Raw genomic sequence first — 24,386 nt, forward strand, 5'->3', positions numbered from 1 at the left:
TTCAATTATACAAAACATATTTTATCTATAAAGAAAGAAAAGGTGTGATTAGTAAAGACTCCATTTAAACTTTACCTTAATTTGAGCTTTTGGCTTCTTTGCCCCAGTATCATTTACCACGTAGGTATAATCTTATGCTAGAAAATTTTGGGTTGAAAAGTAAAACGTTCCTTACTAAAGAGGGACTCCGTTCATAAAAGTAGAATTTGATACTTTTCGAGCCATAATACACAAGTATGATCCTTAACGTTGTATTAGTGATTGTGTTGTAAATTCATAGTTTTATGGTGCAAGTATGGTGTCTAATTTTTAGGCCACCAACTAATTTGAATCTGCATCGCATATTTGTTGATGCATACTTTGATCACCTTGTAATCTCCTCTCCATTTTTTTCTTCGCCCACCCCATTCATTTAGTGGTAAAAAAGAAAATGTTTATGTACAGAACCTTTAATAAAACAATAAAGCTGTCTAAAAGTTAAAATCCCAAAAATGTCACAAATAACGCTCAATAATGACAACTGCAGAATGAAACATCTCAAAAAAGATAAGTTGCTCAGACTCCTAAAAAATGTCTTTAGGTGTGTGAGATCTTTCATAAGTATATTTTCGAAGGATCTTTGATCCGACACATGTGCAACAACATTTTTAGAGAGTTCGAACAGAATTATAACTTAAAATTAGGTAAGGGGAGCACACTTCAGTCATGAACTTAGCAAATATATCAAACTGACGAAACTACAAAGTGATCTATAACTGAGATAAAGCCATGGCATACAAAAAGATCTGAAATACATCACAAAACAGTACAAAATTTTTGGAAGACAAACTCCTACATAATGAAGGAAAACGTGAAGCATAAGATGGTATGTCCTTATAGTTTACATAAAAAAACAACCAAGAAATTCCAGAAATCTTTATACAGCATCTGACAAACATCGTTTTCATGAAGCTGTAATGATTTCAAAAATCTATGACACACGATGTCTGTGTATTTCGTTCATCAAAACAAGTCAATGCATCAACCAGTTATTACCATGAACCCTCATGCACCAGCAGTTGCATTCTGGAAAGCATAGAAGCTTCAGAAAGTCTTCAATAAATGTGGTTGAGAAATTGTTACACCCTCTTCTGTGATTTTTGCAATATACAATTCCATGAAATATCAGAATGAGATCACAAACAAAATGCGAACAAGTCTCATGATTCTGTTATCTAATTAACTTGATCATGAACTCAAAATCAGAAAGGCAATTTATTCTGATCATCACATTAACCTCTGAATGCAAAGCTTACAGCAAGTTCTGCAAAGTTTCTGTTTAAGCTTTCCAAGCCAACAACCTTATTGTTATTGTTTTCCTTTTTTCCAGTTCAAGTATAAACAAGAAACACAACCTTCAGTCAAGCATACAGGAGCAAATCTAGGAAGAAGATGCTATAGACTTTGAAGATCAAAGTATAAGCCCTGGCTTTAGTATTTTAAGTCCTCTTCTGAATGGACCTACCCATCTTTCTCAAGGATTCTGCACCATCAAGCAATAAGTTCATTATGTAACATTTCAAATATAATACTTTATTAGAGTGAAATAAGAAAACTGAATGTAAAACTAGCCTAGTATATTTATCAGCCAATCAATTCAAATAGTGTGATTTCAATCCTGTATGTCCGAAGAGAAAGTCAAAGTATCTCATGAACAAAAGAAAAAAGAATAGTGACATACACAATAAAAATTCAATGTTTAGTTGAGGTAAACAGGCGCTCTACCTTTGAGGTAGATATTAGGTTTGCGTACACCCTATTCTTTTCAGACTCCACTTTACGAGACTATATGAGTATGTTATATTCAGGTAAACTAAACAATCGTGGTAAAATTTATTATATTGATTTTATTGATCTGTGAATATGATTGATCTAATTTCTCTTTCACAATGTTATAAAAATATAAACCAAGGTCAGAGAGTATTAGTGAGGATGATTAAAAAAGAGGAAAAAAAAACTAAAAAAATAGGAAGAACCAAATGCAAACAATTCATATTGCCAGTGTCGTATCATCCTATCTAAATTTGTCCCTGCAGTTTATCTCATCACTAAACATTTTCATACAAAAAGTATTTATCAAATCATCTATCTGAATAAGTGCAGAAATTTATAGAAAGATAAAATTGTTTCTCTTAATTCTATGTGATCAATGCATACCAAATTTATAACGTTAATTACCTGGGGGATTATGTGAATTAATAATTAGGTTTTCTGGCCTCCTTGAATCAATGAAGCCACAACCTTAATACATGCTTATCAAAGAGCTTCACAAATATAAATTAGTGATGATATTGTTCTCAGATATTTTTCCTCCATAGCAAAATTTTCAATTTGACAAAAAACAGGTGGGATGGTTGTGAAAACCTTTGCGTCTGACTCCACATTAAGAGCTCCTCATGTCTTCCAACAGCGCACCAACTCATCACCAAAAAAGTCATTCTGATAGTAACATTAAAACACAAGGCGCAAAAGGTCAACAAGTTATAAATAAGAAACGTGCTTGACATAATTAGTTCTTGTATAAGCAATTTTGAAACTGTAGGCAACATTTAACCATAGATTTTCTTTATGCAACATTAATTTAAAAGTTTTCAGTACTAAAACTCTAATTTTAAGCTCTCTCAAATGAACAATAACCTTTCTAATTTCTATCAAACACGGTGCACAGACAAAAGAGATATCAACAAATATTTATTTTATTGATCCAGTAGCATTGTTTTTGAATTTTGAGGATTAATTCTCGTACCTCTCTCCTGAACTCTCTATATTCTTGACTCAAAGTTGGATGCATCGGGGAGTTGTTAATGTCTGTGGTGATTTTCTAGTTGATTAATAGAAATCTTATGCAACTGCCTAATTTTAAGGGCACCAGAAAACTCAATCTAACAGATCTCAATGAAATTCAGACAAAAGATTTGATTGTATTTACTATAACTTTTAGAACCATAAGCAATATAATTAAGTGTGTAGAGTTTTAACAAGAAAAGTGTCAAAATTACCTCTATATGAAATGAATACAAACAGTTTTTTTTTCTTCATCTTGCGTAACTCCCACTTTCAAAAACATGTGAAATAGTAATTTTGCAACCATTACACTGCAACTAAATGAATAACAAAAAGTCAGCATTGTAGTTGTTGATGGGTAATTTCGTAAATCCAACCAAATGAATACTCCGTTATTGATGAGGAAATTTATTTGAAAAGAGATAACACATCGTTCTAGAAGTATTGTTTTTTCTCACACGACACTTCTTTATAGGCGATATGATATTCAAGATTTCAACAGCGTGCACAACCATACAGTATAAAATATATATGGAGCAGAACAGTCATGTATTATATAACTGAACACACCACATCAGGGGAACATAAATTACCTTTTATAGAAAAAGTGTTGATGTTTTTTCATCACGAAGAGGTAATTTTCAGCACATAGAAAAAATTTGACTTTTAGAATCCTGAAAAACTTAATACATTATGTAATTAAATATCCATCAATATTCAATTAGCAATAAGTAAGTGAAATAATAAAAGTACAAAACAGAGAACTTAAAACACAGTGAGAAATTCTATCAACTTGCTAGACCAAATAAATCAAAGCAAAATCAGAATAAAATGAGGCATATAATTGCAGGTAAAAAATAAGAAAAGATAGGCATGTGGTGCCAAAATAGAGGCTAAAAAATAAAAAGAAAGAAGAGTAAAAGCAAAAATATTAAAATACCATATCTGAATTTCTAAAAGAAAAACTTCGAAATATCTTCTTCAATTATTCCCATCAATTATTCTCAGGACATAGGCAACACATGCACAGGAAAATATTCGGTCAAAATCATAAAATATCAACTCCTAAATTTTTTTAAAATTTTTACTCAGACTCATATAATATAGCTATAAGAAATAAAAGTTGAAGAAATAAAAAAAATGAAAAGAAAGAAAAGGAAAAAAAAAATGAACTAAGCAAAGCGAAATCAGAACAAAAGAGGACATTTATTTATAGAGGAAAAGAAAGAAGAGCAAAAGAAAGCCATCCATCTCGACAAAGCTAACACATGCACAAAGAAAAATTCAGTCAAATAAAAAAAATAATCTCCTAAAATTTTACTTAGATTAAAACATAGATACAAGTAAAGAAATAGAGGAAATCAAAACATCACTTATGAAACCCACCAAAAATGGAAAGAAAAAAAAAGACGAAGAATAAAAACCGTAAGTGAGAGCTGAGGAAAAAAATAATCAAAAGAGTAGAATACGATATAATTTTCTTGTGAGAGCACAATGAAAGCAAGCCATGAAGATACACATTTACCGATTTAAAAAAAAGTCTTCATATAAGTGTTTGGTATTTTCCTAAACCAAAACATCTTTCATGATCCCACATTAATTCATGATGTTTATCAATATCATTTATAAAAGTTCATAATTATATTTCAAAAATGTTCCTATGAGGATGCCGAAAACTTAAGATTATCGCTTATAATAAGTAATAATATAGAGAGAATATTATTTCTTATTTATTGGACACGAAAAAATAAAATTAAAGTAAGACGTTTACCTATTTTCCATTAAAAATACTTTTCAAGAAAATTTTCTTGAAAACATACATTTCATATAGGTGTACATTTTTCCTACGTACACATCCCTATACGTGTACATTTTTCCTCGAGGACAATCAATCAGTGATTATGCTGTCAAGTCTTCCACGAATCTTGTTTTGGCAGTATACTGATTCTCTGCATATCTATTTCCCTCAAATCTCAGTTTCACAACGTAAAGTACACGTGAAGAAGATGCATGGTGTGGATTAGAAAAGTCTTCATACTTATCCTCCAAAAACACCTCAACAAAATCTCAAAAAAAAAAAAAAGTATAAAAATAGTAATATTAAAGACATAAATAGAGGAAAAATTAGAATTTATATTTTATGAATTCTAAATTTTAGGATGATGATGTAAGGTGTTAGTATGATTAGATCTTAAAATTTAATTTTCATACAAAATTTTTAATATAAATATAGAGTTTAACTTAAACTATTGCATTCACGACATTTATTTATTTTTAATTAGGAATAGGGGAAGAAAAATAAAGGAGGGAATTATAATACGAAGAATCAAACCCTCATCAACAAAGTAAAAAATTCAGGTAACTAACCAATTAATTTATTAAGATTTCTCACACTATATTCGCGAACTATATATCAACTTATAGCTCCGCCCCCAATATCAAGTCATCCTTTTCAGAAAAATAAAAATAGAAAAATATAGAAGAGACTCACGCGTAAATACCACTTGCTTTTTGTTTTTGCTTCTTCGTGGTGGCAGGTTCTTGTGGGCTATTTGGTTTGGTTACATGCGCAGAGCTACGTATTTCAAAAGGATGGTCAGATACATATTTTTTATCAAAAAATTATGTTGTATATATAGGTTAAATATCAATTATGATGAGCGTGTATTTAATGTTGTACGTTTTTAATGTAACTGAGAAGAAAATTTGCACTCTTCGTTAAATTTTCAACTTTGCGACTGTTTGATTATCTTCTTGGTTGTCATTTCCCTCGACTTTTTCCTTCTTCTTTTTTCTCTTTGATGAAGGTGGTCAATCGATTGTAGAAAGTAGAAATTAGAAATTAGGAATGGACATTTTAGTGGGAAGTGGATCTAAAGAATTATAAGAGTTATTTTTTTGTAACTAATTTAATTTGGAGTAATAGACAATAACAACAACATATTCAATGTATTCCCATATAGTGGGTTTGGAGAGAATAAAATGTACGCAGATCATATCACTACCTCAGGTAAAGTAGAGTGGCTATTTCCGATAGACCCCCAACTTAGGATCAATAGCAGTATAACAAACACAAAACATAAATGTATATAAACTAATACAATATAATTTGGAGTAACAGACAATAGTACTAAATCATGAAGGCAATCCATGTACCCAAGTTGTGAAGGATGATGATTGATGGTTATATGAAACAGCTTGCAGGACAAAATCTAGCAATAATAATCTATGTATGTACGTATTAATTTCAAACTTTATGTTATTTCATTTAAAGTTATCTTAGTTCAGTATTAGTAAAAAATAATTTCAAATTAAAGTATTATTAGTTGTTAGAATGATCGTTGCAAGGCTTTTCTAAGAAATTGTTGTACGTGTCATTTTCCAGAAGCTACTGACAAATTTTTAGAAAGCTATTTGTAAATTGTCTGCTTGATTGTGCATAAACACCTACCAATTACCATATATTATAAAACGTTATTTCTATGTTTGTTTGGGCTCTTTTTGTATGTAAATTTTGTGGATGTGCCAACAGCCACATAGGTGTTTCCAAAATGTCCTTAGCTTGGGCTCACAGGTCGTTCGATCAGCTACCTTCTTCGCACCTACCACATTCATCATTCGCAAACAGAAAAAGATCAATTTTAATTTGCGGCAGCGTAATTTTTTCATTCAACAAAATCTAATCATAAATAATTAGATAACTAGTTATAAACAACATAAATTTCGATAATTTAAAATTTAATTATAAAAAAATTTAATATTTTACATAATTACTGAAAATTTCAATTTTGGATCTGCTAAGACAGATAATTAACTCCCGGTACATGAAGATACATTTTTCCTTTATAAAGATACATAATTAGCTCTTAATACTTTTTTTTTTAATTTTGTGTATGTCGAGATACATAATTAGCTCCCAAAACATCCAACGAAGATACATAATTAGTTGAAATTTTTGTAATTATTTTGTAAGATGGAGATTTGTTTGTGTAATAAGCAGCTAGTAGATAATAAGCAGAATATAATGAGTATAGTTAATAATAATAAACAGAAGTATTACATAGATATAAGGCAGATATTATATTCATCCATTACAGTATTATCATTTAATCTTTTATAATTTATTACCATTCTAACTTTTCCTCTCACTATTTCACTATGATTTCTTACTCTCTATATATATATATTTAGATTGCATCAAATGTAGTTAAAATCATTGTCTAATATTAAAATGTGGTGCACCTAGTTGAGAGTGCTTCATTAGAATGAACTCTTCAATACGTGATTCGAATTTCAATACAGATAGGACATTGCAGATGAAGAATCAAATTCAAGTAAAGTTTAAAATGGTGTCCACCTAATTGCTAATTGAAGAGATTGCCTGTGAATATATGACACTTTTTTTATAGCAAACCAGTGGGCAGATAGAACGTCTGACAAAATGCATACATACATACCTAACAATAAATAAATAAATAAATAAATGAAGTAACGTGTCACCGACTTCTCCTTCGTGTCGGTAACGACATTCAACCATCCTTCCCCGCAATGCCATTTCACCTAATTCTCTTTTTACTCCCTCACTTTAAAATAGTTGACTCTCTTGTTAAAAATAATTATTTTATTTATAAAATTAAGAAAATTTTATTATACTCTTTCAAAATTATTTCTATTATTAAATAACTATATAAAGTATACATAATTTCATTTATAGTACTTTTAAATTATAATTAATAAAGCTAATTTAATAAAATAAATACTTAAATAATATTTTTTAATGAAAGTGTCAAGTCAATAAATATCAACTGTTTTGAAATTGAGGGAGTATTTTTTTTTTAATTATTGTCGTGTTCTTTTTATTTTTTTTGGGAAAAAAAATCAAAAATATATTTAAATTTTGACAAAATTTGTTATAACTAATCTCAATCTTGTGGAAATTCTATATTTGTTACCGTATTTTTGTAACATATATTTATTCAGCTGGATCATTTTAGACTCTTACGCGCTCAATTTGCATGTATTCATGCAATAATTCAGCTGAGTAAATATATATCACGAAAATACGATAATAAATAAGCGAGGGGTCATAAAATCGCTACAAAATTTCGATATATTTTGATTTTTTTTTCTTATTTTCATCAACTTTTATGTATCTCGATTAAAGTTTATTTTATTTTTCTTTTAATGTTAGAGCATAGTATTGATCCACTATTTATTTCTTGTTCAATCATTTATAAATTTTGTCCCACAGTATGAATACACTTTTTAAAATCTTTGCATGTCTATGTGGTCCTACGGTGCTTCAATTTCAATTTCAATCATATGCACTAAGTTTCGTCATACAAAACCAATTCAAAATTTAAACTGTGGACATAATTAAATAATAATTCTAAATCAAATATGATGCACTTATTTCGGATCAATTTGCTATACTTTAATACCAACATCGAACCACTATACTGAAAAAAAAAAAAAAAAGAGCAGGGGAATCTTGTTGCAATAAAAGGTACTGCATGAATTCTCCCACCATTTTCTTTGGTCATAAAAGAATTTTTGTTAGCTCCTTCGTCTTATATTATTTAATATATTTGTCAAAAAAAATTATCTTAAAATAATTAATATATTTTAAAAATTTAAAAATAATTAAATATTTTTTTCAATTTTTTTAATAATTTAATAAAAATAATTAATCTTAATAGATGATAATAATGTTTAATATAAATTTAATAGAATCAAATTAATTAATTTGCACTCCTTTTTATTTTCTCCTATAGAATTGTGAAAAAAAACAAAAAACAAAGGAGTATGATATGAAGGGAGTATATTTTTCTGTTATTACCTTGAATATTAAAGAATTACCATCAAATTTAAAATTACAAACTATTATTATTAATAGTAAAATTAATTTAGTAAAATTTTAATAAAATGAAACGGAGAAAAGTACTAATATAGCACCACCATTTTAATTGCTTGCTCCGCCACCTTTTTCTCTCTACCATCTTCTCATTATATTTTTACTATACTTTCCTTTTTTCATTTCTCTCTTATTTCTTCATATAGACATTCTTCTTCTTTCAAAAAAAACCCCACAATTACACCCTTCAAAAAAACAATAATAATCTGTTCTTATAATTTTCTCCGTTGAGACTACACGTCGCCAAAATGGCGCGAAGTCTCTTCAACTGTTTCGGCAAACGCAGTTCATCTTCATCATCAAAAGACGATAATCCAAACCACAATACCAACATAGCAACAGCAGATTTAACAGCAGAAGAATCAAGACGTTGTGGACCAGTAGTGGTGGAGTTATTCGCATCACAAGGGTGCGCAACGTCACCAGAAGCAGAGCTATTCTTATCAAGAATTGGACGTGGGGATTTTAACCTTGAAATGCCGGTGGTATTGTTGGCGTATCATGTTGATTATTGGGATTATATGGGATGGAAAGATCCATTTGGATCGAGTTTATGGACTGTTAAACAGAAAGCGTATGTGGAATCTTTGAATCTTGATACGATGTTTACGCCGCAAATTGTTGTTCAAGGAAGAACACAGTGTGTTGGTAATCAACTTGATGCTGTTTTGGATTGTATTAAATCTGCTGCAAGATTTGCTGCTCCATCTTTCCAGGTTTGTTATTATTTACTGTTTGATTGAATTTATGATTATAAGATTGAATCGCGGTAACTTAGTGCATCGGGCTGTGTTGTGTTTCTGTTCAGGGAATAAATTGAATTGTATGTATGATTGAATAGTTATTACTTAATTAGAGATCTCGAGTTCGAATCGGGAAATGGAGAGAAAAGGAGTGTTCCCCTGTTTTATGGCCTTATGCGTAGCGCATCCAGATTAGCCACCGAGTTCAAAAAATTAAAGAGAAGAGAGTCTGGTGCACTAAGCTCGATGCAAAGGTTCCGACCACAAAGGATCTATTGTACGGACATAACCTCAGGACGTCTAAACCAATCTAGAAGATCCACGCTCGGGTGCTTAGAAAGTTCTGTGATTAGAATCTAGGCAAAGTGCTTTTTTTTTGTATATAGGCCTTCGTATAGGCCTTCGTATAGGATAGGATATTCATTCCTCCTGCCAAGAAAACACTCGAAACTGGAAGGATAAACAAACCCAACGGTGGACTGCCGAGCTACAAGTCCTACGACAGAGAAGCGGGATTCTCTAAAAAGCCAAGGTCGTGGGTGGCCAAGAGGGCCCACTTGGAGACTTGGGATCTCAGCAGGAAATGCCAAGAGCGAGAACCGGCCAGTCAAAGAGAATCAATTAGTTTAGTTTTCATCTGAGTAGGCTCATAATTAGGGAATTTAAACCATGCTTTATCATCAAATGCAAACCAAGTTTTATATAAACCATTTGTCTTGCTTATTCCTTATGATCGTCGAAACAATCAAAATGGACTTTAAGAAATGATATACTAGTAGATTCATGGTAATTTGGGGTTGATTTGATTCCACATGATCTTGCACCAGGTTACAATGTACTGGAAATGATGAGCTAATATGTGCAATTCGAGATCTGATCAATTGGATCTGAAAAAGGTTCACATTATCCCACATCACAATCATAATCAAGAAAATGTAGCTCAATTTTGACCTCGACATATTGTTCTGATTCTTTCCTTCTTGAATTGTTACTATCCAGTTTAACTATTGTCATTAGACTCTTCTCGTTTGTTGCGATTATTATCAACTTTTATGTACCTCTGATTGATTCAACCTTTAAGGTTGTTGAACCGAACTCAGCGTACTTTTGAAATTATGAGTTCAGAATTTAATATTAGCTGAAACTTTTATTCACTTCCGTGTCATAAGTTATCGAATTCAGTGAAATAATGGCTTATGCATGTTGCTAATGCTGCAAAAAAAATCTTAACAGGCGACATTCGAGAGGCCAACACCAGAGTCCTTGCAAGTATCTCTATTAGGATCCTTGAAGAGTAAGGTGGATGACAATGGCGCCAACGTGATGATTGCTCTGTACGAATGTGGTTTGGTAACTGATATAACTACAGGAGAGAACAAAGGAAAAATGCTCGCGAATGACTATGTTGTTAGGAAGGTGGAGAAGCTGTGTTCTGTAAAGGATATTACTGCAAAGAAGACAATCTCTGGAACTGTCACTTTCTCTCTTTGGGATGGATTCAATAGCAGCAAATGTGGCGTAGCGCTGTTTGTGGAAACTGGCTCTCATCAAATTTGTGGATCGCAGAACTTTAAATTGCCGGAGAAACTCTGAATTCTTTGATGATCCATCACTGATTGAAACTCTTGATGACAATGGCTGGTTATAGGTTGGATGGATTGTTTGTAGTGCAAGAAAGGGCAGCCCGGTTCACGAAAGCTTGTAGTGTACATTTATGATAATTTTTTTCTGCACAACATTCTAAATATCAGCTTGTTCCTCGTGTGTATATAGGTTGTGTGAGACTCTTCATGTTAGATTTCTCATCTTCTTCTTTTTTTTTTTGGTTTGAGCTAGTGATTCTTTCCTTGTACTAAGTAATTGGATTATTGGAAAATGCGACTAGAGATGTTTAGTTTTATTGGTTTTCTCAACCTTTCTGTTTTTCGCCTTGACATCCTCTAAAGACATCAAGCCAGTGTGATATGTACTTATACCCTCGAGTGTTTACACCAAATCATGAAAATTTACTATAGCGACGTTAAGTGAGTTAATGAAGTGAGAATACATGTTAGTCTAGCTTATGATTCTGTTGCGAAGAAATAAGCTTTTCTGTACTTTTCACAACAAAGTTATACAGTGAAATGGTATTTTGTTTCCGTGGGGAATTCATACAGGCAGCATTCGATAACATTGCAGCCACACGAGCAGTATCTGCTTTATGTTTCAACGCACCAAAAGAATAGGTTTCAACAAAAAGTGATGCAATATCTACAAGAAAACAGCCAAACAATTACATAACAAAGCTTCTACTCCATGGAGGAGAAACTAAAACCTTCACTGATTATTTTTCTTTACAAGAAGCACCGAATTGCCCCTTTTCCACCATCCTTCGAAAGAAACAAAGCAGAAAAGAAGTGGATCCGGCTTAGCATTACGATTATGGCAAAAGAGACACTTGCATTAAAATCCACTAGTTGCTTTACACTGAATCAACAGCCTCAACCTGCTGCCGAGCTAGATACTTCTCCCTTCGCTCCTTCTATTGAACAATAGCAAGCAGAGACACATTGTTAGAGTAGTCAAACTTAGAAAGATACATACTTTTATATGCGCGGACAGATAGCCTTACCCATTCATCTATTACTAGACCCTCTCCTACAACTTTTGGTCCAGCTTCAACTGGAGGTTTCTTGCGAGATTCTAATGCTGCCTCAGCTTCAGCCAATTGGCGTTTTAGTTTTTCCAGTACCTTGATCAATCATGTTATTTAGCTGGAGAATGAAATCGGAGCAAACTGAACAAGCAGATAAATGGTAACATGTTTAATTCTTACTGGAGAAGGGCATTCTGGGTCCAAGAACACCACTCGTAGGATACGTTCAATAGTCACTTGATCCTTTTGTTCATCAAACTGCATCAACATGAACCAAAAGGGTTATATCACTGTTAAACTTACTTGACAACAAACTTTGAGTCACGCTATAGACTTATATACTTCAGTTATACATCAGATTTCACACACAATGGCGACAGAGGCACACAGTTCGCAAATTTTGTATTGGGAGCACGTGAACCCAACTACCCAATCAATCTCCGTACAATTACAACAAGACTTCCCTCCAAGGAGTAAAGAGTGATGGTGAAGAAAAGAAAATCTTTTGACTATGTAAGAGACAGGACAAGAAGAAATGGGTTATGTATGACACAATAATGCTCCTTGCTTTGATACAAATATGAAATGGAACATTTCAAACATGGGGGATGCAGGCAAAAGAAACTGCTAACAGCTACATTGTAAAAAGCACCTGATCTCAACAGCTTCCTCTATTCAAAGTCTTGCCATTTTTTCAGGATACTCTTAACTGATAGAATATACAATAAAGAAAAATCTTTTTTCATAAAATCCAATTTGTGAATGACAGAAGAAGCATCCCCATGTAAAGGGGATTTTAAGATAACACTACAAACACATCACTGTAAAATTATAATAATTCTTCTCACTAAGTGGGAATACACTGGGTTTGTTGTTGTTGTTGTTGTTGTCTTCTCTCGGGACACATACCAACAGCATATCTAATGTTTGATGCTACTTTAATAGGTAGGACGGGAATCAGCTAAAATATCCTTTCTTAGACAAAGCGTTACAAAGAAAAGTTCCTACTATGACTCACTCATAGAGCCAGTGGTAAGAGTATCTTCTGAATTAAGTTGAAGGACTAACAGGAAAGAAGCACGGAACCACATGAATATAGCCACCACAAATTAGCTATACATCCTGGATGAACTTTATGACTTGAAATTACGGTGTACGAAAGATCTGAGTTTATTCTAAGTTCTAACAAATTATTAGCACTTCTAGTAATAAGATAGATATACAGGAGCCAAAGAGGAGATCTCATTTCTGATAATGCCTGATCACGAATAGCTCATTATTTACCCACATCTTATCATAATCCTCTACTTAATAAGCAGTAAATATTATAATCCAACCCGATTTCATAAATATGTCGGGTGGATAGGACAGGTCTATCCTGAAACAAAGAAAACTACATAGAACAGATAGACAAATAAAGAACTCATGAATTTCACCACCAAAAAAAAGACAAAACCAAAGATGTCCGGGATCCAGCTAAGTCCGTCTAGACCTTTTCATTTCAATATGTTAAGTCAAAGTGGATGAAATTATCAGCAAGAAAATAGATGTGCTGCAAATGATGTGCATAAAGCTGAAGAAGCATGATACGCCAACTTATTTTGTCGTCAAAAGATGCTGCAAACCCATAAAATCGCCTCTTTCGAAAAAACAAAAAAACAAACTAGGAAGTTCAGTTACTTACTAACTCAGGTACGTAATCTACTCCTTCTTTCACTTTCAAGCTCATGATCTTGAACTTCACCTTGCTCTTTTGATCTACTACAGGCTTTTCGTTGTTCTCAGGGTGCTCAACGAACTTGAAGACTATCATTCAGGCACATGATCAAATATAAGTTAATCTTTGGCATCAAAAAGAATACTGGAAACAAGAAAGCTTGGACAAACAATTACCTGTGGCAATAATGCTTTCACCGGGTTCGAGAAGTCCTCCAGGAGGCCGCATGTAGCAGCTCTTCGGTGCAGTAGTTTGAAACTTATAATGCAAAAGGAAGAATGAGAAGTTCAGACCACTACTTACATGGTGTGAAGGCAATCATAAATAAAACCTCCATATTACTACTACTACTACTTCTATGTCTCAACCTCAAACTAGACGATGTCAGCTATATTATTTATCGAAACACCAGTACAACAATTTTAAGAAGTGATTTTCTTTATTTTTGCTTCTTGTTTTTGTTTACAGACAGATATCTGTACAATTTTGTATATCCATTATTATTATATAAATAAATTCTCTCAGTTCCCAATTTATATGGCACATTTTCCTTTTACAACTGTACCAAAAAGAATGTCATGTTTCTATTTTTAGAAATATATAACTTCAAAATTTCACCTTTACCCTTAATGAAATGATTTATAGTCACACAAACATCCAAGGCTTGTTTTAGACCACTAGTTCTAAAAGTCTTCCTTTCTTTCTTAAACTGTGTGCCTTGTCAAATGGTGACAAATAAATTGGGATGGAGAGAGCATTAGGCAAGACGCCCTTTTGGGACCTCAATGACCTTGAGATTCTGCTTTCACTAGCTAAATAGTCTTAAATTGGGATGGAGAGAGCATTAGGCAAGACGCCCTTTTGGGACCTCAATGACCTTGAGATTCTGCTTTCACTAGCTAAATAGTCTTGGTTTAGTCTTTCGACCCTAAAAGCATAGAACATACTCATTTTATGCACGGATTGAAAATTGAGCTACAACAAGAGTAGACGAGAACCGTTCGAAAGTAAATGTTGTTGGTTCAAATCATGAACTATCTAGAAGATCCAGAAATGGTAAAATCATTAGGAAATTAATAACACCCCCCTGTTTTTAATGTCTTTTTCTTGTGTTTGAAAATGTAACTACTTCTTCTGAAATATGCAAACACTTGGCAGACAACATAGATTAAAACAGATTTCTGAAAATGCGGGAAATGTTAGTAGTTTAGTTGGTTGGCTACCTAAACTGAAAATTACAGAAATCTCATAAACAAGATTACCTTAAATGCGGAAACCATAGTAGTTCATATGATTGGCTACCTAAACTAAAAATTACAGAAAGTTCATCTTAGTAGTTCAGTTGTTTAGCTACCTAAACTAAAGATTACAGAACTTTCATCTTAGTAGTTCAGTCGGTTGGCTACCTAAACTAAAAATTACAGAAATTTCTTAAACAAGATTACCTTAAATGCGGGAAACCTCAGTAATTCAGTTAGTTGACTACCTAAATTAAAAAATTACAGAAATCTCTTAAGTTCTTACTTCAATGGGGGAAATCTTACTAGTTCCGTTAGTTAGCTACGTGAACTCTCTCACCTCATTCGCGAGTGTTCAATTCCCCATCTTGTAATCCCCTACGCATAATTTTTATTAAAAAAAAAACTACCTTAAATGCAACATAAGATTTGCTAGTGTTCTTAATCTTTACAGCACTCTTCACCTGCTTTCCCGGTTCATCTGCCAAAAAATAAAAAAATTACAAAATTTAAAAAGTAAAACCAGACCAAAATTCAATTTTTAACACGAAAAAAAATTACGCGACCCAAAAAAAAGAGAAATTATTAACCAAAAAAGCTGTTAAATTACAAAATTTAACGAGTAAAAAAAACTACCAAAATTCCTCCAAAATTATACGACCTATAAAAACCAGAAATTATCAACCAAAAAAATTGTTAAATTACAAAATTTAACAAATAAAAACATACTAGCAAAATTCCTACAATTTTAAACAAGAAAAAATAATTAAAAAATAAAAATAAATAAAGTCAATTTAGTCAACGTACAAGGGAAGTAGAGATTGTTAGCTGGATCAAGCCGAAGACGACGTCGAGCCGGAAGTAATGATCTAGCTACGGAGCTAACGGAAGTTGAAGCACGAGCGCCGTTAGATCCGACGCCGTTTTGGTTACTGTGAAGATTTTGTGTAGACGAAGAAGAAGAAGAAGTAGTAGTTCCTGATTGCCATAGAGTACAAAAGTTCCAGAACTTTCCGTCGGAGTTGTGGTGGTCGGCGATGGCCATAGGCGTCGGAGTTTTGCCGGAGTTTGGAGCTTTCCGATGATGAGTTGGAATTTTCCAGTGAAGGGAAATTTAGGGAGGTTGAAAATTGAAATTGTGGACTTTGTGAGGAAATAGTTTTACGACGTTGACTATATGTTAATATATGGTCAGAAAAAAGTCTATGTAAGTAAATTATATTGAAGTCGTTGGGGATTTTTGTTTTGTTTTATGTAATTTGTACTCCCTCCGTTTCAAAATGAAGAGTAAATCATTTTTTTAAATGAAAAGAATATAAATTTTCATATTTACTATTGGCAGAAAGAGAAGTGTTTGATTTTTTGAGAAAAGGTGGAGTGATTTAGTAAGGATAAAATAAATAAAATAAGAATAAGATAATTTGGACATGATGTAGCAATGCGTTAATAAAGATGTTGTATTTATTATTGACTTTTAGTGACAAACAAAGTGAGTGACTGGGATCGAGATGATTCGAATATGATTTAGTAGTGATGCGCGAGCAGGGATATCATATTTATTGTTGGTAGAAAGAGAAGTGTTTGATTATTCGAGGAAGGTGGAGTGGTTTAGCAATGGATAAAATGAGTAAAGTGAGATTGGAATGATTTGGAAAGAATGAATGGTGATGCATTGACAAAGAAATTGTATTTATTATTGGCTTTTGGTAGAGGTATGGACTGCGTACATCTTACCTCCAGACCCTACTAGGTGGGAATACACTGAGTTTGTTGTTGTTGGTGGTGGTGACGGACAAAATGAGTGAAGTGGGATTTAGATGGTTCGGATATGATATAGTGGCGATGCGCGAGTAAGATGGTCGTTTTTACTATTGGCTGAAAATGTTAATTTATGCGGGATAAAGTGGAAGCGGTTTTAGTGATAGATAAAATGAGTGAAATAGGATTGAGATAGTCCAAATGTGATGTAGGTAGTGTGAGAGATAACAAAGAGTGAAGAGAAGGAGAATTTTGACAAATGAGAAAGTGATTGGATAAAAACTGACACAATTTCAGCTTATTGAGTAGATGATGTTATATAAAACAATTTGAAGATTTTGAAGGTCTAAAATTATGATAGAAGATTAATAAATAATTATGTATGTCATATTTTATGTAAGAGCGGTTGAGAGGTAGTTGGTTATCGCCTAACCTTATGGTAGATTACTACCTATCGCGTGTATAAAAAAATTTCTTTTGAGCCAAAAATTTATTCGAAACTCATTTTTCTTTCCACAAAAATAGAAGTAGAATTTGTGTGCATTCCTTCATAATGTCCATTTTCACTTATGTGATATTGTGACTACACGAAATATCTTGTTATTATATATATATATATATTTATATATTTATTTAAATCAACTAATTTAGCTTTACAGAATACAAAATTTTAACTGAACAAATATTATTATATAATACTATTTATTTTTAGTAATATGGAATATTATTCATCCATCATTATCATTGTCAATACTACTAGTATTTGCAGTTGATCGAATAGGAAAGTGCACAGCGCCAAGCGCGTTTTCGGACTTGAAATGACAGTTATAAGTTCATTTTCTTTTTGTTTTGACGTCCATTCACACCATTAATTAATTTTAAAAAGAGTTTAAGTTTGGTGCAACATTAGTATAGTTTTTTTCTACATCATTATCAGGTGACTTTTACCTGTTATAACAGGTCATTGATTTTTATATTTTTATCTAAGAAATGAATGACTTACTATAGTAGGTAAGAGTTACATGATAGTGTAAAAAAAGCTATATCGACGGTGCCCCAAACTTAAAGAGCAGGAGTATTTATTTATTTAATTATGTTTTGGGTGATTACAATCATCATGGAGTTGTTAATATATTGAGCTTGACATGGGATGAGTTTTAAAATTTGAAAGAAAATTTAAATATTTGCACTTTTTCTCATAAATATTTCGAATTTTCTATGGTTAATGTGTTTGGATGTCTCTGTTGACTCCCCATTTATATGTTTAACAATGTGTTTAGATTCTTCAAAGTCCAGTTATTTCTCTTGATGTTAAACTTAGCCTGATCGGCTTTGATATTGAACCCCCATATAATATTATTTTATATACCCTTCTTCGACAATTTTTATTTCATGAGCCAAACTTTTGTAGGGATTATAGATAAATTTTATTTTATTATTATGATATTAAAGTTAAACTCGTCATAATTTTATAAAATATTATTTAAACATCGACTGACAGATTTGGACGTGCAAGATATGGAATCTCCATAGCGACTCTTTAAAAATGGGATGAGGTAGTCTTTATATGATTTTAGACAATTCTCATCTCACAAACTATAAATTCCTAGTTACATTTCTTAATTAGACTCTGGTCACTTTCATAGTTATACTGCATACAAAAATCAACTCGAAATGAGGTCATGACAATCAATGCATATGCACATTTGGAAGAGATTTTAGTTCCACACATTTTTCTTCTCCTTTTGGCATGCATGAAAATAGGTGTAAGAAAAAGTTCTAATATAAGTACTATTACCATCTAAGGGTGTGTTTGGTATAATGGAAAATTCTTATTTTCTCTTATTTGGTTGTATTAAAATATTAGTAAAATATTTTTTAAAATGACTCATTTCCTTTTATTTGAGGGAAAATAATAGATATGATTTTTATGCCCCAACCCCAACAACACGCAAATTCACATTACTCAAAAAATTTACATTACTCAAAAATATTTTTCAATGTGCTTTACTTCAATTTTTCACTGTTTGAAATAAAAATATTGAAGTCCGAATTTTTTTCTGTTTCCAATGTTCGTTGAATGTATTGTTATTTTCATATGCATAGAGGAAGACTTGCCTATATTACTTTTGCTAATTGCATATTCCATTTTGTCATCGTTGTCGCTTGTTTCGTAAGGTTGAATAAGCTTATCGTTCAATTGTATTTCTATTGATTGTAGTATCTTGAGATTGTCCTGACAAAATATTGACAAGTGTTTCCTATGCTTGCTAATTAGTAGTTGCTTAAAATTTAGTGACTTGTAATATCTTAATACTCGATATTTATATTATTTGTTATGCTCAAATTAGTACAGGCAGCGATATACTAGTAAACCATTAGTAGTATTTTCTAAAAAATATTTTTTCACTCACCAACTAAACACTAGAAAATATGTTTTTGAAAAATATTTTTTACTCACCAATCAAACACCCTTGTGGTGGGGCCCTTTCCCGGATACCGCACATAGCGGTAGCTTTAATGCACCGGGCTGCCCTTTATTTTCTACTCATCAATCAAATATCATAAAATATTTTTCGAAAAATATTTTTTACTCACCAACCAAACATGAGAAAATAAGTAGAAAACCAGCTTATTTTTAAAAAAAAAAAATTCCAAAAAAATATTTTCCATCTTACCAAACACGCCCTAAGTTTTTTAGTAAAATCTTCATATTTCAACTACTACTTCTCTTCTACATTTCATATCTTTAATAGTAGTTCTTTACAAGTTTTGTATCTTTCGGAGTACTTTGTTTCCATTTTATATAGCCAAAAGCGTAAGCGGAGTCATGATTTCAAGTAAGGGGGTTCAATATTCAAAGAAAATTAAGTCGAAAGGAATTCAAAACCTACTATAACTACATAAAAATAATTTTAATCATGTATAAATAGCAGGGGCGGAACTATGCATAATTTTTGGGTGATCCGGCACCCACTAAACTCGATGCAGAATAGGTATAATTACATTAAAAATATAAGAAAATAGGTATAAATTATATAAAATTACCCACTAAACAAGAAGTTGATTAGGTGCACTGGTATTTAGGTTGATCTTTAAGGCTCTCCCTTGGTAGGTGTGCTCAGGTTCAAACTTGATTGAGGTGAATTTTTATTTCTTTTTCTACAGTAAGCACCCACATTCCTTAAATTCTGGATCCGCCACTAATAAATAATATATTTTTTTGACGAATGAGATTCGGACGAACTCTAAAGAGGGCTGGCTTCGCCTCTGACTATAAAATTCTATTTTAATTAAATCCACTATTCTAAAATCCCTTGCTGATCGAAAAATGCAATAATAAAGCTCTGTTGCTATCAGATAATTATCACTAAATTTTATTTTTGTATCTTCAACTTGATACACTGTTTACGTTTTCAGTATAGCATTTGATTGATTCAACACTCAATAAAGACATTTACTCCAATGAATAAGAGTTGATATTTCTTACAACAAAATATATTAAACGTGTGTATCACTAAAATTTAGGTGCATACATCTTCATTAATGGAAAGATGAAAGAGCAATAGCGTCGTGTCATGATGGTTAGTTAAACATTCTTAATCAAAAACACTTCTTCCGTCTCAAATTACCCGTCCTAAATTAAGATAACATATTAATTAAAAATAATAATTAATAACATGATTAATTTATCATAGTATCCCTATTAAATGATATTTACATTTTAATTAAATGTAATTAATGAAAAGGGTAAAATATGAAAAAAAAAATTCTCTTCTTGATAAATGAAAAAAAACAAGTAAAATAGAAAATCAAATTATAAAATTTGGGAAGGATAATTTGAAACGGAGGAAATATATTACTATATTTTAAAATATTTTATTGGCGTTAAGTTATAGCAACCAGACTAAACTTAAAATAATAGCATACTCAATATTTCACAAGTGAAATTTAAAAAAGATCATGTATGCATAAATTAATTTATTTTCAATAAATCATTAGCAAACTCAAATAAGACAAGATTGCATATGAATAGAGGGACAAATCATGAGTGGACAGCGAATGTGAAATGGCAAGGCATCTGGCTGTAAGATAATGTTAGCATTGAGCATCAAGTTAGTATATTATTATTATTCCCTCCACTTGGGCTGGAAGTGTTAAAGTTCTTAATTAATTTTCTAATATATTTTTCAACTTCAATTTTAAATACTCATAATTTTCGACCACCACTATAACATAGCCTTTATATAGATCATCAATTGTGATGTTTAAATTCTTGACCTCTATTCACGCGTAAATATCATGTATTTTTGCGAATAGCTATTGAAATGGTGTATACCACGACAAAGTTTTATGACTATGCCATTTTTAACGATAGCAATCGCAGACAGAAGGTGACGGCCACTTAACATTAACATATAATTTTATTTTAATATACTAGAAGTATAGAACTATATCTGAACTTTATATACGTAGTATAAAAAATCTTTCAATTATAGTGTGTGTAAGTTTGAAAAGAGGTCACTTTTGATAGATCTATCAGTAGTGAAAGAAAAATAGAGAGGAGGTGTAATAAATTGATAGGAAAACAATGGGTTGATAATTAAAGAGGAAGGTGGCTGAGTGGACGTAAGACATTTACATTTGTCGGCTACATTTGTTGGTGTTGGTTAGTTGGATGGTAGGAATTAATTTGGTAATTAAACATTTTCACCTGAATTTGACCTACACTGGGTCTGATATTCGATTCGTTAATTTTAAAATTTGAATTCAATAATTTAGTAATCGATATTTGAATATAGATATCACATACCATACTTATAAATATTGATTTGGTAATGTGGTCCTCGATAAATTAAACTTCGGGTCGGTACGGTATTTGGTAATATCATATTAAAGTTAGAGATGTGCAAATGCACGTTTAAATTTTAAAGAGTATATTTATTAGAAACCCTATTTAGTATTCTTTTTGTTATTTTTTACGAATATATTACCAAGGTTCAAGAGATTCTTTGAGATTACTAATACTATTGCCTATTGGATTGGTTAGACATATGTGTGTGTACCAAATAAGATATTCGGTAAATACCAAATGGTATTAATATCTTGTATCAAACCCAATTTCGAATATCGAAATGCTGAAATTTTACTCCCAAATATCATACCAAATATTGAATTATCGAATATCAATTATCAAATGTTTCAATTCGATTTTGTAATTCGATATTTAATATTTTATGTCCAACCCTACACTTTACACCATTCAGAGGCGAAACTAGCTTATGTGTACACTTTTAAGTTTTAAACCTTCTTAATAAAACTCTTAATTTCGCCACGGCCACAACATATATATTTAAGAGTTTCTCTAGATTAGAATTATGCAAGCATTAAAGTTAAAAAGTGATCTAATGGTTAAAAAACAAATCTAGTATTACTTATTGAAAACGAGTAATAAACAATATCGAACAAAGACTTCAAGTTTGGTAATTCACCCAAAATTTTAAAGTACTAGTGAAACTCTCTCAGTAGTCGAGACAATGATGATAAAATTAATAGATGAAAGCATAATTTGTCCAATCCACTTAAAGTTTGAACTAAATATTGACTCGCTCGTTTATTAAGTTAGACAAACTTATATAAATCCTATTTTGTATCTAATCATACAGTTCACTTTTTCTACTTATATAAATCCTATTTTGTATCTAATCCTATAGTTCACTTTTTCTAAGAAATGGAAAAAGAGGATCGAAACATGTAACCAAATGACTCTACTGAAATAAAGATGAGTTGTGAAGATCAAACAGGTATGATGGAGTTAATTAGGATCGTACATGAACGATAATTAAAAATCGACGACTCTTTCAGACTTCCTCATCTGAAATTTCTGAAAAGAGGATCAAGTTGGCTCTTGCAAACAACTTGATGCACTATCTTTCTTCAATCTTTTAAGCGAAATGTGGTAGAATAGAAAGGGAAAATCATGGACCAACCCTACCATCTCCACTCCGTAGAAACTATAAGATCATCCAAGGATGCCTTCAACATATCAAAAGTTAAATTGATATGTAGTTCAAATTGAACAATTAAGAAATTTTATCAAAATAGTTTTAAAAGATATTTTTTTATTTGATGTTATATATAGTCATAAAAAGAAATTATATCAGATAATAAAAATTATAAAATAACAAATAAAGTAATTAAAATTTAGTTATAACCACTTTTTAACTCAATTTAATTAAAATAATTTTTGACAAATCAATAACTCACTCATTTATTAATTCAACTTATTTTAACCCCTAAAATTGACTCAGATTAACATTTGGCACCCCTAACCATAGCTAAGGTGAATTTTTTTCTCTTTAAAAACAGAACTTCAAGCTGCTGAACCTCTCTTGTTTTGCTGCTTTTTTTGAAAGCCCTGTAGCATTAGTGCAAAAATTGTGAGTCGGGCAAACCAAACTAAGACATTCAACTTCTTAAACACAATTATACCTTAGTAACTCAATTCTTAAAACATAATTAAATCTTAGTAACTCAATTAATTAATTATCACTACTTAAATTGAAAGTTCATATTACTCTACTACTATTGAATGATAATTGTATATATAATAAAACACACATTATAGTGAATTTTAATAACTCAACTGATTGATGTCACACCCCTTTTTTTAACTCCGAAAGAATTGATTTTAAGTTTGAAAGGGTTTTTTATTATCAAAGTGACAAAAAGATTGAAAATTTATTTCGAAAAAAGATTGTTTACATTTTTTTATTCAGAGTCGCCATTTGACATAATCCGGTGTGCCAAGTCACCTTTGAAAGATCCTTTTCAAAACGATTTGACTCTTTAAACTGATTTGCGAACAGATATTCCGGCTAAGGAATTCTGTTGACCGAGGAAAAGGTGTTAGGCACCCCTCGATCCTGTGATTCGACCACGGTCACTAGGTAGAGTGTATCGGCTAATTTGACACTACGATGTACAAATCACACAAAAACATGTAAAAAAATCAAACAAACAAACAAAACAAAGCAAATAAAAAATATAGTGTCCAGTCCGAGTTATACAGTCCCGAAATAGAAAAATACGGAAATGTAAATCCTATTCTAAACTAATCCTAGACTAAGCTCGAATGCCTCACTTGATGCCTCGGGCCTTGATCACGAACCTCCTTCGAAAATATAATACGTCGGGGCATTCCCCGGTGAACAAATACATGAAACCTCGGGGCATTCCCCGGCCAAATGAATACACTTGAATCAAATAAGATAAACTAGAAAGAAACATTCACACGCACATTCAAACATTCAACCAAAACACAAGTTCTAAATTTTCCTACCCGAACCTACATTTGTCTATCTATTTCAACATATCATAATTCTATTACGTTCCAACAATACTTATGCTCATTCCGAATTGAACGAGACAACACTAAACCAAAGTTAATCTAAATTCACCCATTTTTACCAATTTCTCAATTCCGCCTCAAATTCCCTTTTAATGTTAAATTTCCACAATTCATGATTTCTATTTCAATAATCCACAATCATTTTTT

At 31.6% G+C, this 24,386-nt stretch overlaps 2 protein-coding genes and 1 long non-coding RNA gene across 7 annotated transcripts; 1 reads left to right on the plus strand and 2 right to left on the minus strand.

The window, feature by feature from the left end:
- Positions 1-703: 703 nt before the first annotated feature.
- Positions 704-4,451, minus strand: LOC107878710. 5 transcript variants are annotated; one of them, XR_007057890.1, is made up of 5 exons: positions 3,764-4,342; positions 3,417-3,497; positions 3,039-3,134; positions 2,218-2,478; positions 704-1,522 (listed from the first exon to the last, which is right to left on the minus strand). It is a non-coding gene; the product is annotated as an uncharacterized LOC107878710 (long non-coding RNA). The 5 variants fall into 5 exon arrangements; XR_001676936.2 differs by having other exon boundaries at positions 3,039-3,140; XR_001676935.2 differs by having other exon boundaries at positions 3,039-3,140; positions 3,417-4,342.
- Positions 4,452-8,365: 3,914 nt separating this feature from the next.
- Positions 8,366-11,380, plus strand: LOC107878711. Its single transcript, XM_016725804.2, has 2 exons — positions 8,366-9,453; positions 10,714-11,380. Exons 1-2 carry the CDS (start codon positions 8,986-8,988, stop codon positions 11,071-11,073), a joined length of 828 nt encoding a protein of 275 aa, XP_016581290.1. The 5' UTR covers positions 8,366-8,985; the 3' UTR covers positions 11,074-11,380.
- A 262-nt stretch (positions 11,381-11,642) lies between these two features.
- LOC107878712 (vesicle-associated protein 4-1) lies at positions 11,643-17,121 on the minus strand. The gene is made up of 7 exons (XM_016725805.2): positions 15,878-17,121; positions 15,481-15,551; positions 14,009-14,090; positions 13,800-13,921; positions 12,296-12,373; positions 12,092-12,211; positions 11,643-12,001 (listed from the first exon to the last, which is right to left on the minus strand). Exons 1-7 carry the CDS (start codon positions 16,113-16,115, stop codon positions 11,942-11,944), a joined length of 771 nt encoding a protein of 256 aa, XP_016581291.1. The 5' UTR covers positions 16,116-17,121; the 3' UTR covers positions 11,643-11,941.
- Positions 17,122-24,386: the final 7,265 nt, after the last annotated feature.

This window comes from Capsicum annuum, chromosome 7 (genome assembly GCF_002878395.1).
Source record: "Capsicum annuum cultivar UCD-10X-F1 chromosome 7, UCD10Xv1.1, whole genome shotgun sequence".
Taxonomy (NCBI): Eukaryota; Viridiplantae; Streptophyta; class Magnoliopsida; order Solanales; family Solanaceae; genus Capsicum; species Capsicum annuum.

Coding starts and splice junctions, on each gene's coding strand:
- LOC107878711 (XM_016725804.2), top strand. CDS start 8,986: ATGGCGCGAAGTCTCTTCAACTGTTTCGGCAAACGCAGTTCATCTTCA. Junction 9,454..10,713: donor TTGCTGCTCCATCTTTCCAG/GTTTGTTATTAT, acceptor AAATCTTAACAG/GCGACATTCGAGAGGCCAAC.
- LOC107878712 (XM_016725805.2), bottom strand. CDS start 16,115: ATGGCCATCGCCGACCACCACAACTCCGACGGAAAGTTCTGGAACTTT. Junction 14,091..15,480: donor AATCTTATGTTGCATTTAAG/GTAGTTTTTTTT, acceptor TTGCATTATAAG/TTTCAAACTACTGCACCGAA. Junction 12,002..12,091: donor GTCTAGTAATAGATGAATGG/GTAAGGCTATCT, acceptor ATTGTTCAATAG/AAGGAGCGAAGGGAGAAGTA.